The 14,247-nt window shown below is 51.9% G+C and overlaps 1 protein-coding gene across 2 annotated transcripts in view; it reads left to right on the top strand.

Moving 5' to 3' along the window:
- The window catches only part of ESPN (espin), a 76,167-nt gene that overhangs the window by 5,665 nt on the left and 56,255 nt on the right, over window positions 1-14,247 (top strand). For both annotated transcript variants that reach the window (XM_034753576.1, XM_034753577.1), the window contains exon 2: window positions 3,029-3,222. In XM_034753576.1, the coding sequence (XP_034609467.1) occupies window positions 3,029-3,222 (194 nt within the window). The remainder of the gene's footprint in view (window positions 1-3,028; window positions 3,223-14,247) is intronic.

Genomic DNA, 14,247 nt, shown 5'->3' with positions numbered 1-14,247 from the left:
GGCGGGGGGGGAGAGATGATCAGGCTGGAAGGACTGGGGAGGGGAGAGATGATCAGGCTGGAAGGACTGGGGAGGGGAGAGATGATCAGGCTGGAAGGACTGGGGGGGGGAGAGATGATCAGGCTGGAAGGACGGGGGGGGGGAGAGATGATCAGACGGAAGGGCAGGCTCAGCTCTATTAGGAGCCATCTTGGATGAATTCCACTTGCTGTTCTACATTGTCATGAGCGCTGGTGACCGCAGTGGGGCTGTGCAGTAACCAAGCGACTGCATGCCAACGCAGCCAGCCCGGCATGACTCTCCTGCTGTGGCCACGCAGTGCAATGCCAGCTCTCCTGGGGCGGGACCAGTGAAGAGGTGGAATGCCGTTCCCGTTAATAGGCAGGTCAGTGCCCAGGAAGAACAATCAGCGAATTGTCCGTTCCTGGGCAGAAGTATCTGTTGACTGAACATAGACTCCCAAATGTGCTTTCAGTTTAAATGTAATAAACTATGGGGTAGGAGGTCTTGAGTGTCAGTGGCTTGCACATACATTCCTGTGTAACTCAGAAGTGCTGTCGTCTCCAAAGGTCTATGTGTTGCTATTTTTTAAACAGCTCTTTCATTTTCACCTGGAGGTACCCAGCTCATGTCCCAGCATTAATGGCTAAGTGCAGTATTGCCAACTCCCTACAGTCAAGAATCATGAGTCAGGCCGCAGCGCTCACGAGGCCAGCTTTAAAATCACGAGCTTTTAAAAGAATAATATATGTTGGGTTATTGTTCTTTGTCTTCTGGTTTCTGGCCTTGATGGTGCACTCAGGGCACACATTCAAGTTTTACTCACCAGCCACGTGGGCTAGAAACTTCCTTTTTGTTAATGAAGGCTCAGATCCTCATGTAATCACCTGACTCCAGGAGCTGGATCTTTAAGTAAATAACCCAATATCATGAGACTTGCAATAAAATCACTTGAGTTGGCAACACTGCAAGATACATGGTTAAACACAGCAGAGAGAACTTATTTCATCCTTCCTGCTCTTGGATTTTGATGAGATGGAGTTGCCTGTGATCAATACACGAGGGCTTAGGAAAGGACAGGGTTGTGGTAACGTGTGCAGGGAAGAGCTGTAGGGCTGGGGCCAGGCAATCTGAGCATGTGAATATGAAAAAGGTTCTTTATTGCCTAAGTTGTGGATAAGTCACTGTGCATGCGTTTCAGGGGCAACATCTCTTCTCTTGAGTATCTTAGTCCCCCTCCTCCCCTTCTCCTAGAGTTTGGGGTTCTAGATGCCCCTACAGCATTTCTTGCAAGTGTCACGGAGTGTGGGGGAGTCAGGGCCCTGCACCCCTCTTCCTGGGATTCACCGTGACTCTCAGCCAGCCAGTAAAGCGGAAGGTTTATTGGACAATAGGAATGCAGTCTAAAACAGAGCATGTAGGTACAACCAGGACCCCTCAGTCAAGTCCTTCTGGGGGACAGGGAGCTTAGACCCCAGCCTTGGGGTTCCCTGCATTCCACCACCCAGCACAAAACTGAAACTTAAAAAAACTCCTCCAGCAGCTTTCTCCCCTCCCCCAGCTCCTCCACTCCTTTGTCCAGTCTCCTGGCCAGAAGGTGTCACTTCTCCCAACTCCCTTCCTGGCTCAGGTTACAACTCAGGTATCTTCCTTCAAGGGAAGTCCCCCATCCCCAATGTAACTCTACTGCAACATTCCCAGGTCAAATCTGCCCGCTCCCTGTTGCGTCACAGCAAGGTCCTAGCTTGTTGTCAGAGTTCTGTAACTCTCCCCAAAAGCACGTGAGTTATTGCACTCTGTGAAAAGTCACCAGGTGAGAAGCTGGAAGAATTAAGAGGCTCAGATGCTGGGGCAAAGCGAGTGTAAGGCTCTCAGCTCTGTTAGGAGTCATGGAACTTTCAACGCTGACTTTGTCCAACCAAGGCCTTGATCGCAGAAGTCACCTCCTCCGTGATAGAGCAGGCCTAGCGTCTGGCTCCCGACCTGCCTGGCCATTTCTTGTTTGAAGTTTCCCAGGAGAGGGCTAAGGTCCCAGACCTAGTGTTGTATTGTGCTTCGATGCCCTGATTCCATCTCTCAGTCACTGCCAGTAGCTCTTACGCATGCAAATAGACCCAGTGGGCCGAATATTCCAGCCTGGCGGAGCTGGGAAGGGAGAGCAAAGGTCTCCTACCCTGAGGCCCCTCAGAAGCTGCTTTGTGGTTTGTCCCCGTATGGCTCAGAATAGCGCACGGGGACCACAGCCCTTGCACCCAGCCCTGTCTATTGACGGCTAAGGGCTCTGCACCGTCTCTATGGGGTTCCTCTGTGTCTGGGAAGGTCAGGAGCGCAGTCACATGGCGTTCTGTCTGGAGCAGGCAGCACAAAGGGATGCGAGGTGGGACTTCAGAGGGTCTCACAATATCCAGTGTTTGCTTCTAGCCTGCACATCGTCTCTCTGCGCCCCCAGGATTGGCACACTGGTATCCACGTTCCTCTGGATACCGGCTGCTTTGGTTTGTGTTGCTTTAATAGCTCGGTGCTGCTCCCTCTCCCCACCCCCATCGGTTCCCATTTCATAGGCGGGGTCCCTCCTGCGGCTGTTCTTCCCTTCTGCATCTGTGAACTTGGTGCTACTGAAGGCCTCTCTTTGTCCCCAGAACTGGTGCAGCCTTCCCCACCCTGCCGTTGTGCCTGTCCTCTGGCCTGGAGCGGCTGTCACACTCCAGGACTCCTCTAGCCCTTGGCCTCTCGAGAAGGAGGCTATTTCTTTAATCCCGGGTAGGGTGTGCGCGTGTGATGTGGACACAGGAACCTGGCTCAGCCCCCCTGAACTCGTCTCACAGGGGCCACGTTACGCTTGAGGCAGGATCCCGTTGCAGTTTCCCAGGTTTGCAGCCACTGATAAAACACTGCTGCTAAGCAGGGCTGGAGGTTCTGCCACAGTTGCGTGCACCTGAGTGTGCAGTCCAGAAAACCTCGCTGCCCATTCATTGCAGTGTCACGAGGAGCAGGTCGTAATAGGAACTGTCTTGTTTCGTTTCTGCAGGACACAGACAATTCCGGTGCCACTATCCTGCATCTCGCAGCCCGCTTTGGTCACCACGAAGTAATAGACTGGCTACTGCGATTTGGAGCCAGCGACCCGATGATAGCCACGGACACAGGAGCGTTACCTGTTCACTATGCTGCAGCCAAAGGAGATTTCCCTTCATTGCGACTTCTCTTAGGGCACTGTCCAAAGTAAGAGAATTTTGTTTTTAGGGGATGGATTTGCAGGGAGTTCAGTTGGCTTGTTTCTGCGCGTGTGTTGGTTGTGTCAGAATATCTAGAGCAATTATAGCATTTGGTTGTTCTTCAGCTTGTGCACAATGGAGGTAACCCAAGTCTTGGGTTTATGGAGTCCACACAACTAAAGCTGTATTTACAGCATCACTAACATTTCTCTAACTTTGCCCTCCCATCCTGTAGTGGAAATTAATGTGTCTGAGCTGCTGGCTAGCAATGACTAGATCTTATGGCAAATTTGCAGATTCATATTAAGATTCCCCTTTTTATACATTTATACAATTTTTGGCTGACACATGATACTGCCACTGCACAGTATCTGAGGGAGAGGGAGAGCTCAGTGGTTTGAGCATTGGCCTGCTAAACCCAGGTTGTGAGTTCAATCCTTGAGGGGGCCACTTAGGAATCTGGGGCAAAAGTCTGTCTGGGGATTGGTCCTGCTTTAAGCAGGGGATTGAATTAGATGACCTCCTGAGGTCCCTTTCAACCCTGATATTCTATGATTACAGCTAATTTTATTTTTGTAAACCAAACAAAAGGCTTTCTTACCCCAGGAAAGATTCCTTAGGATCTAATTCTAGAATCGAATTGAATTTTCCTTAGATTGTGAATTCCTCAGTGCCAAGACTGTTTGGAAAGCACCTAAAACATAGCGGGCATTGCTGAGAATAAATACTAAAAAGAACATAGTAGCAAATGTAAATATTAACTTCCGATTCCAAGTTGTATGAGTTTTGGGACTGTTGTGTGAATAATGAATAGCCTGCAATACCTGGATTGCTAAATCCATAGGTGCTGATTCTCCACTCCATGGGACCTGGCTGTCGTCACTTAGACCTGTGCAAACTGCGTGTATAACACCACCACTACAGGTGCCAGACAATGTTGTCTGGCACCTGTAGTGGTGGTGTTATACACGCAGTTTGCACAGGTCAATTACATTACAATCCTTTTGCGTCTCTTTAGTCCTTTCTTCTACAAGTGGCAGGATACTGGGTAAAGTGCTGGCTGAACTGTATGTGTCGTGTCTTCTGCCCTAGGGTCCCATCCTGCCAACACTGGTGCAGGTGAGCGACTCTATTCACAGGACTTCCTTAGTGAGAGAATAAAGTTACTCACCTGCCTAAGTCTTTGCAGCATCTGGCCCTAGTGAGGGAGAAATGGCTCATCTGGCTCAGATACAACGCCATCCAACAAACAGTCGGCACAGAGCCTGCTTTGGCTGCTAAAAGAATTGTTCTCATTTGTAAAACCTGGGCTTGCTAACGACATGACAGCTTTATCACAGTGGGAAGTCAAACGTCCCTTCGTTATTATCCCAGGAACAAAGGGCAAGAGGCTGGATGTTCACTTTTGATGGAAATATTGCTCCCTGTTGCAGGTGGGGCTGATGAGGATTTGTTCCAGGCGCTTTTGGAACTGGGCGATAACACGGTCGCCTTTGTTCAGGCTATAGTTATGTAAATGGATTAGGCTGCCCTGCAGGAGAAATAAGGCTGTTCAAATGTGTGGAAAGACAAGCTTCCGCCTTGTTTAAGGAATGTAGGCTTGTGAGAGGGCTGTGGACGTCAAGGCCCCTGTGTGTTTTCAGATGACACATTCTGTGCATGGTAAAATCCGGGAGTACTGGGGTACTTTTCATTGGTTATTACAGAGTAACCTCAGAATTCCAGGATGTTCTGAAAACAAACCACTTCCTGGGCCAGTGATAGCCAGCACTGCTGGTTATGGCCTAGCCTGGCCATGCCATTCTAACTCCTGCTTTCTGGTGCTTAGAACTTGCCCAGATCCAAGCTCTCAATCAAACCCCGTGATGCTGTCAGAAATTTGACATGAGTGTGGCTGTGGTGACTTCCAGGGAGCTACACCCAGGTGTGCTGGGGTGTGTGTGTGCATTGTCTCTCCTTAGGTAGAGACAGCACAAAGTGTAGGCAAGCCGTAAATTCCACATAAGCCCAATAACTATGTCCAGACCCAGGACTGGCCCTCCACAGAGGGGGTGGAATTTCACCTGTGCTGATAATCTCTGTTCTCTGACCATGACCCTGTCTCTGGGTTTAATGCTCCCACCTGGTGATTAAAACACTTAGACGTCTGTCCCCAAAATAGCTGCATTCTCTTTGCAGCTGGGAATGGGGGTCCCAGCTCTTGACTGGGACCCTGTACAAGGTCCCCCGTAGCCTGCTGGATGTGGAGCCAAAATGCTAGAAGGTCAACAAAGAGCAAATATAAACTGATCAGGGGTGGGAAAAGCAGGTCACTCAAACATCATGGATCTGTGCGCCACAGATTACAAAACTTCTAATCTTATTTTCCGTGATGGACAGGAGAACAGGGCTATAAATACCCTGCAGCTCTTTGGTAATTAACGTTCACTTACACGGGGACTTTTCACAGGAAGATTCTTAACAAAGTCAAACACACTTTTGACAAAATAGAACAGAATCAAATCCTCAGTAATGACAACATCCAAAATGCAGCCACCTCTGGGCCCTTAGCGAGTGTCAGCAACCCCCCTTTGTCCCCCTCCTGAACAGCTTCCACTCATGTAGCAGCAGAATGTGGGAGACTAAAGTAAGTCCCTTCCAGTGTAACTCCTGGCAAAAAACCAAACCCCTACCACCACCACCGCCAACTGGGCACAGGGCCCACAGGGCAGCAAGTGATGATTCTGGGTCATAAATTAGGTGCCAACAAGTCTGATAACCAAGCACCATGATGAAAAGTACTTATATGGTGGGCAGGGCACAAGACAGGCAGGAGAGGACAGCCACATGAGCCAGATGTGCTCTTGTGTGTCTAAGAGCATTGCACAAGTCTGGGGCCTTTCATAGGCCGGCAACGCACACCCCAGATCCATTGCAGAGGGATACCAACGCTGGCTAAATCTACCCAGTTTTCCCACAGCAACATACAAATGCATTTGAGGTCTTGGCCAAAGCCAGTCTGCAAATCTAGGCTCAGGATGGCTTTCAACTGGTGCCCAATCGCTGTCCAAAGAGAAGCGGAGCATTAACTAGTGGGCTTGGCTGGGAACTGCATGATGACGACCCCTAGCACTGACTGGAGATCTGAGAGCACCCACGGGACAGGCTTCCTGGAGGAGGCGGGGCAGGCGTGTCAGCTATTGCTAGCTGCATTGGTCAAGTGAGGGCCAGGGCAGGAGCAGGATACCCTGGGATGCCCAGGGACACAAAACCCAACCCTTCCCTATCGCTGGTAGCAAACAGAACTGTCCTTTGCTTGTGAGATGGCTGCGCTGGAAATACAGACAGACAGACTGTCTCTGTTTATTGATAGGCATTTCTGTGGTACTCAGCAGTAGCCTTAACTCTGCCCCGTACCCCCGCCCACCTTCCCCCCGTGGGTCTCCGTGTGTGTTGGGGAGGGGTCAGGATGACCTTTGTGCCACGCTGGACAGGGCTGCCACATTTGTCAGCAGATGTTTCCCAGCTGGTGGGCAGTGCAGTGCCCAGGACTTAGACACGGCAGGCAGAGGGGCCCTGGACTCAGCATCTCCACCCCTTCAGATTACAGCCCGTAGCTGATGAAAGCAGCGTGTTGGAAGGCTGCCAAGCAGGGCACACAGACGCCCCGCCCCATCCTCCCTCCCTGACGGACAGGCCGGCAGACGTCTCCCGGGTGTTCCAAAGCCCATGGAACCCAGACCTGCCCCCGCCTGCATTTCCCATGGGGATGGAGAGAGCTGCTGAAAGGGACCCATGGAGACTGATGGGACGTGAACTCGAGCAAGGAGAGCTGGTTGGGCAGGCAGCTGCCAGCGGAGTGGGAGAAACATGCCTCCTGCAGGAGCGTTTGGAGGGGACCCTCCTCCTCTGCTGGTTCATTTAAACCCCATCCCGGGAGCGTTCGAAGTGGGGAATTTGCAGGGGAAGAGGGTTGTGTTGTGAAATATTTTGTAATTTGACATGGATTTTGGGAGGGGTTGTGAGCGAAAGGCTCCTGCCCCAGCCCTCCGCGAGGCCCCAGTCCAAGCAGGAGAGTCAGCCCCTCGGGGAATGGGCGGGAGGTGGAAAGTGTAGGGAGGCGTGAGCCTGCTGGCACTGGGGAGCAGCATTGCCTTATGTTTGGGGGCGGGCTGGGTCTCACCATGTTCAGTGCTGCCCAGCGCCCCCACCCCCAGCCCTAGAGAAATGGGCCCTTCGAATAAAAGGCCCGAATGTGGAAAACACGTGAGCTCCTTTTGCTGCCCAAGCTGTATCTTGTGGGGTGGGGGCTTTGATGTCAGTTTCTGGGGTGGTTGTATCACTGCAGGCTGGAGACCAGATCTGGCCTGGCCTGGCCAGCCCTCTGTTCCTCGCGGGGCTGGGGGACGGACAGGAGTTTCTGCCACAGGCAGATGCATGGACAATAACAAATCCAACCCCCCACATCCAGAATTGTCTGTTCTGAGTTTACCCCAAAAGCAGTGGGGCGAGAAGGGATATTCGTGGCTGGGAGAGAGAGAAGCATGGCAGGGATTTGGCTTCTGAGAGCAGAGGCAGGTGTCTGATGATAGCCCCAGAGTTATCGGTTATTCAGGCGGAATGTGAGAATTGAGGCTAGACGTGCTCCCCATTTCACAGGGAAGAGATGAATCTGGACATCATTTGGGTGTCACTCCAGCCCGGCCCTGTGATAGCGGCTGTAGGGGCAGCAGGAAGCCTGGCTTGCTCCACTTTTCCTGCTTTCACAAGAACGGAGGGAATTCTTCAAGGGCCGTGTAGGAAATAGTTACCGCTGGCGGATTCACAGCTGCTCTCTCAAAGGGACGTCGTCACTCATCCTCGCATGCCACTGCAGAAGCTTTTGAGAGCTGTGTGTCCACCTCCGGCAGTGCTCGGGCAGCAGGACCCTTGGGGGTGCAGCAGCTGGTGTGGGGGGGGGTTCAGCATGCTTGAAACCTTGGGTCTGGGGGTGTGAGGTGATCGCAGCACTAGCTAGGCCAGGAGAGGATTCTGCCCGGCTAGGGGGAGTTTAAATAGCCAGGCTCTATGGAAAGCCAAGATAGCAAATGTAAAAATAGCCCACACCCTTTAAATGGCAAACCTGCACCCAACAGGGCTTCCCGCAGCCAGGTCTAATCTGTGCCTCCTATCAGCCAAGCCCGGAGCACCCCTGTCCCACTGCTCCCAGGCTCTGCCCCTCCGGGGAAGCTGCGTGCTGCCCCCGGCCCTGCTAGCTAGCAGAATGCAGTGGCTTTTGAAGAGATGCTTTCAGCTGCTGGAGCTTGGTTGGGTCTCTTCTCCCCAGCAGTTCGCTACAGCAAGCCTGACTATGGAAACTGTGCTCAGGCCCGGGCCTGCCTGCCAACGTGACAGGAGCATGCTGGGCTCCCTTGGGTTTAGCTGCATCTGACTCTGACTCCATTCTGCGTAGCTGCGGAAGAATAAAAATCAAAAGCCCCAGTTCAGAGCCATGCTGGGGTCCTGCCAGTGTTTCCATTAGGAAGTGCTGGCAGAGCCACGTTGCACAAGTCTCACGAGGGGTTTGATAGCATGGGCTCGCTAAGGCCGCTTTTTACATACGCCGTTGGGAAGAACCGATATCTAATGAGAACAAAGCGTTTGCTGGCTTGAAGCTGACCCGTTAGTTGATGACAGATGACTGGTGAGATGGCAGTTCTAGAACCCCTGGGCATTGTCCTACCGCACATGGATTCCGTGTAAGGTCTCTTACACGGTTATGGAGCCTAGCCACTGAGTCACTAAAGTATTTACTGAGGTTGGGAAGTGAACTAGGTGACGGGCCAGAGCCGTCCTCTGGCCCTGGTGACACACCACTTGGTGTCTGCAGAATCTCGTCACTAACGGGCCTGCACTGGGTGTGATTGTTATGGAGCAAAAGGAACACAAAGGAATATCAGCAGGTTGGTTAGACAATCCCCAGAGCAGTTACTTGACAAGGCAGAGTCTCTGGACTGCCCTGGGTGGGTTGGCAAGTTTTGCTGTCTATTATATAAATCACGACGCTGTTTGTACAAACAAAGGAAAGGGTCAAAATATTTTTCTCTTTTAAATGAAAAACAAAATGTGGTTTTAATATTTCCACCTCACGAATTGGCTATTACAGCTGGAGAGCTTGAAGTTAAGATCAAAAGGGAATTTACCCTGATTGCTTTCCCATAAGCAGCAGCCTTTCCTTTGTGTATATTTTATATCCTTAATTTAAAATCTTAACCAATTATTGTAGTAGCCATGGCAATTGCTCTCACACGCCGTCACTGCTTTGGGACCAATATGTGTTCAGGCGACAACTTTCCTAGAAGACACACTCCTGGTGCAGACACGGCCTGCAAGGCCTTATGCAATATCTATGCACATCTCCGTGGCTGCACCGCACTAGCACATGCAGATCAGGTATGTCCTGCAATCCACTGATTTGAGAGCAGCACAACATCAGCTGCTGCTAATTCATTGACCTGAATATTCCCCCGATTCCAGCGGCAGTCAGCTCCCCGGGGGCTGGAAATGGGGTCACCGTGCAAACATATCTGAACGAGTAGTGTCCTGATATGCCCGGGCTACTGTGGGAGCATCATAACAAGCGTGACTTGCACAAATGCACCCCGGGCCCTTTACTTTTACATACTGTCTCCAGCACAGGAAATCAGACCCTTCCCAGCAGATTAACATACAGGTAAATACAAGTCAACTAAGTGGATTACAGGTACCATCTGTGGCTGTGACAGTGCAGAGCATGGGGAGGGTACACTGTGCAGATTCCAGGCAAAACGCCTGAGCCCAGACAGACGAGGGAGCGAGCTAGGGGACTCCAGGCATGGTACGCTCGTTAGGGAAAGGACAAGGCAACACAGATGAATTGTAAAGAGTCAGGGGGCCCATTAGGGGCAGGGAGGTTGTTCCAGACCAAATCCACAAACTCTAAATGGGAAGCTCAGCAGTGGAAAGGTTGACTCTCCATTCAGTGAGACTCCCAGTAGAGTCCATGCAAGTGATATGGCAAAACCCCCAGTTACCAGTGGGAAAAGACTTCACAGCCCCCCGCTCAACTCACTGACAGACGAAGGGTCCCTGAGTTTTGCTAAGTAGGCTCTTAATTAAGCATGTCTTAGTCACAGGCCTTGTACATTTAATTTTATGCTTCTCCTGCAGTTACTTTTACTGTGAGCACCTGCCGCCTTTAGTTAAGAAATCCCATTAATTATTTACTCCTGTGCTCATCGTCCCTTCTGCTAACTGCCCGATGGGAGGCTCCATTACAAGCCTTGAAATTCTATCTCTGGGCGCCGCAACACCAGCTAACAGGCAGGATGCAGCAGTAACAGTTCAAATGGGGAGGAACGACAGTGGGTTTGTATCTACATTGCAGACAAAAGCTCTATTGAAAGACCATGAAAGGTTGCAAAGTCAAGCACTCAGAAGTTAGGAAATGCCAGAATTAAGGCTCCTTTTTGCACTTGAGGTAATCAGTGACTGGTAGTAGTAGAAGGTTTTTATCTTCTCTGTGGACCAGTCACGAGAGGGCGATGAGCCGTACCATTTGCCAGGCAGCAGAGGAATGTTGGGCCTCAGGAATCCTGGATTCCGTTCCATGTTCTGGGCAGGAGTGTTCCCTAGTGGCTACAGACCCTTTTGCCCCCTCATTCCCTCACCCCACTCACACACACACCCTGACTCCTGCCCCCTCCAGCTTGTTCGCGTGCCCCGCCACCTGGCCTTGCCCCTGCCCCCACCTTCCGCAGTCATGTCAGATTACTTCCCCTTCTCCTCCATGCTGCCTGAACGGATTTTCAGAGCTCAGAACCTGGCCAACTTTGGTGGATTTTTACAGGGACAGGAGAGGAACCCTCCTGAACACAGGGTAATAGCCTGGGCTCACCCCCTGCCCCGCTGCTCTTCGAGCGCCTGCTCGAGAACGTGAAGCTCCTCAGCAAAACGGCTGTAAGAATGTTTTAACCTTGACCCAAAACCCATATTTCCCTTTATTTTGTTTTTCACAGAATCATAGAAGTGCAGGGACCTTGAGAGCTCATCTAGTCCAGTCCTCTGTACTCAAGGCAGGACATGGACGTGGCTGAACTGATTTTGCTGAAATTTACGCCCAAAAAATCAGCTTGAGGCCGATGCCTGGTCTGGAAAATTTCAGCCCAAATCGTTATTGTGTGACAAAGTCATAAACAACTGAAAGAGGCATTTCGCATGGAAAGTGTTGGGCAACCTAACTACGCTAACAGAATGTTAGGAACCATTAGGACGAGGATAGATAAGAAGACAGTAAATATCACAATGCCATTCTATACATCCATGGTACACCCAGCCCTTGAATACTGTGTGCAGTTCTGGTCACCCCATCTCAAAAGAGATATATTAAAATTGGAAGAAGCACAGAGAAGGGCCCTAAAGATGACTGAGGGTATGGAACAGCTTCAGTAGGATTAATAAGACTGGGACTGTTCAGCTTGGAAAGGAGGCGACTGAGGGAGGATATGATAGAGGGCTATAAAATCATGACTGGTGCGGAGAAAGTGAACGGGGAAGTGTTAGCTACCCCTTCACATAACACAAGAACCAGGGGTCACCCAATGAGATTAATAGGCAGCAGGTTTAAAATAAACATCAGGAAGTACTTCTTCACAATGCACAAGGCCAGGGAATGTTGTGAAAGTATACGCAAAAGTAGAACTTGGTTCAGAAACAAACTAGATAAGTCCATGGAGGATAGGTTCTCCGACGGCTATTAGCCGAGCTGGTCAGATACGCAACCCCACGTGCTGGGTGCCCCTGAGGCTACCCTACAGTGTATGTCGGCAGAACGTCTGTCGCTCAGGGGGGTGAATGAATCACCCCCCGGAGTGACGTAAGTTACACCGACACAAGTGCTTGTGTGGACAGAGCTTCTCCCACTGACACAGCTACCACTGCTTGTTGGGGGTGGATTCATGACGTCGACAGGAGAGCTGCCGATCGTTCAGGGAAGCACCCAGGCTCTGGGATGTTCTTCTGAATGACTCTTTACAGTGTGCCGATTGCTAGCACGAGTGTGTGGGACTCCCCGCCCCTTCTGTGTCTGCTGCACCTGCAGACGGGGGCTCTACGGCCAAGCCACCATCTCACAGAACAATCGGTGGTGTGGGGGGTCTGGCTTTTCATGTCTCATTAGCCAGGGTCGAGTGAGATGCTATGGGGGGATGGGCACGAACCAGCCCAGAAATGCTGGTTTCGTGCTCTTTGCTCCCAGAAAGCCAATCCCTTGGGCTTCTACAGACTGAGTGACCAGTAGAGTCTCCTTTTGCTGGGATGCTGGTGCCTCCCGGCACAAGGGGAGGCATTCCCAACAGGCGCTCCCTGGCCCTCTGAGCAACGGCTGGTTTCCAGCACTTGGCATACGTCTGAGCTCAGGTGCCAGCGTTCCTGGGTGCAAGGTGGACCTGGTGGCCTCTCTGGCCTCACCTGCTGACACGGGTGCCAATGAGCTGTCTGCCCCTGGTATTTCTAAAGAATTCTTCACTACAGGTGCCTGCTGCTAAGTACAAAGCCAACACACTGAACCCCGACATGAACTAAAGCTTCCAGCTGCCTCTGCCCCAGACTGCGGTGCTCAGAGCAGGACCAGTCCGATCCCGCCCTCTCTCTGCTGGGGACACAATATTCTAGGGCTGCTTATTTCAGCGAACAATAAGACGTAAAGACCCCTAGCTTTGCTTTTGGGGGACATTAGCCAACTCCCGCCCACATACTGTCCCCAAGCTGGGGCCAGCCTGAAGAATGCATTAAACTTTAACGATTAAATGAATTGAATTAGTATTATTAGCCTCAGTAATGGAAGTTATTAATAGGCTGCCGCGCTCCGGCCGTTACCAGGTTAGTTCCGTTAAGTCTCAGGACGTTCCCTGGAGCACTCTCGATTTGGGCCTGCTAAGCCTGCCCCTAATCTGCATACTTTAAACCCACTCATTGCCTCAGGCTCAAGCTGCAGGCTTTGTCTCGTTAATTCTTAATCAGCTTGGCTAGTGGCGATCCCTGGGAACAAGTGGCTGTTTTCCGTCCTGCATTGTTTGTTGTAATCACTATGGTAACCAGCGGCAGCTAACCTGTAGTAAGCGAACGCAGATGGATGGAGGGCCAGGGCTGGCTCTCCTTCGTCCATGTGCTCCTGTGGTCTGGGGGTGGACACGGCATACTCCCCTGGCAGGGGATAAGCCGTGATTATTTGTAGGCGAATCCGATGCAATCCTCTGCCCCTCCCCTCCTTTAACTCTCTGCTCCCTGCCTCTCCTCAGCTGGGGATCTTCCCCTGCCTCCTCACTATGTAGCACCTCCCTTGGGCTTTGCTCCCCCTTAGGGGCTGCAAACACCCCGCTGCGCCCAGCAGCTGCAGCAGGCGGCAATACAACTCGGCAAAAAGCCAGGAAAATCAGGGGAGCAGCGGGAGGGTGGGAAGGGCTTAGCAGCAGCCTGGGGTAACAGTAGGACAAGGGGTAGTGGCCTGAGCGGAGGAAGGGAAAGTTTAGGGACAAAGCTCTGTGCGCACAGGAGAGAGGCTGCACGCACGTCTGGGCAGCAGCAGCATGAGTCCCGCGCAGAGTGGCCTGGCTTGTATCTGAACAGGCACAGCACAAGCTGGGGCCCTGGGGCCTGTCCAGGGCTCGTGGCCTCAGCGGTTGTCTCAGTGCAGGCCGGAGGTGGCTGGGCAGCCCCCGGTGCTGGACACGGCATTTCTCAGCCTCCCACGCTGGGTTGGCGGAGGCAGCATAGCGCCAAGTGCTGCATGAAAACAAGGCGAGAACAGTGCCAGGCTCCGTGATGCCCACTGGATTCCCTTTGCTCCTGGACACGTGCTTCGCCCCTTGGGGGTGGAAAGAGCTGGAGCTGCCCTTACGAGATCCCTGTGAGGGTGAAATTCGCCCCCACGCAGAGGGACAGGACAAACCTGCACCACTTCAGCCCTGTTCCAGTGGGAGTGGGGTGATGCCTAGGCCTGGGGACCGCTCCCCGGAGAGCTGTCTCTTTAAGGTAA

Source organism: Trachemys scripta, chromosome 19 (genome assembly GCF_013100865.1).
Source record: "Trachemys scripta elegans isolate TJP31775 chromosome 19, CAS_Tse_1.0, whole genome shotgun sequence".
Lineage (NCBI taxonomy): Eukaryota > Metazoa > Chordata > Testudines > Emydidae > Trachemys > Trachemys scripta.
Note: the sequence above shows the minus strand (reverse complement) of the source record. Positions and strands in the feature narration are given on the sequence as shown.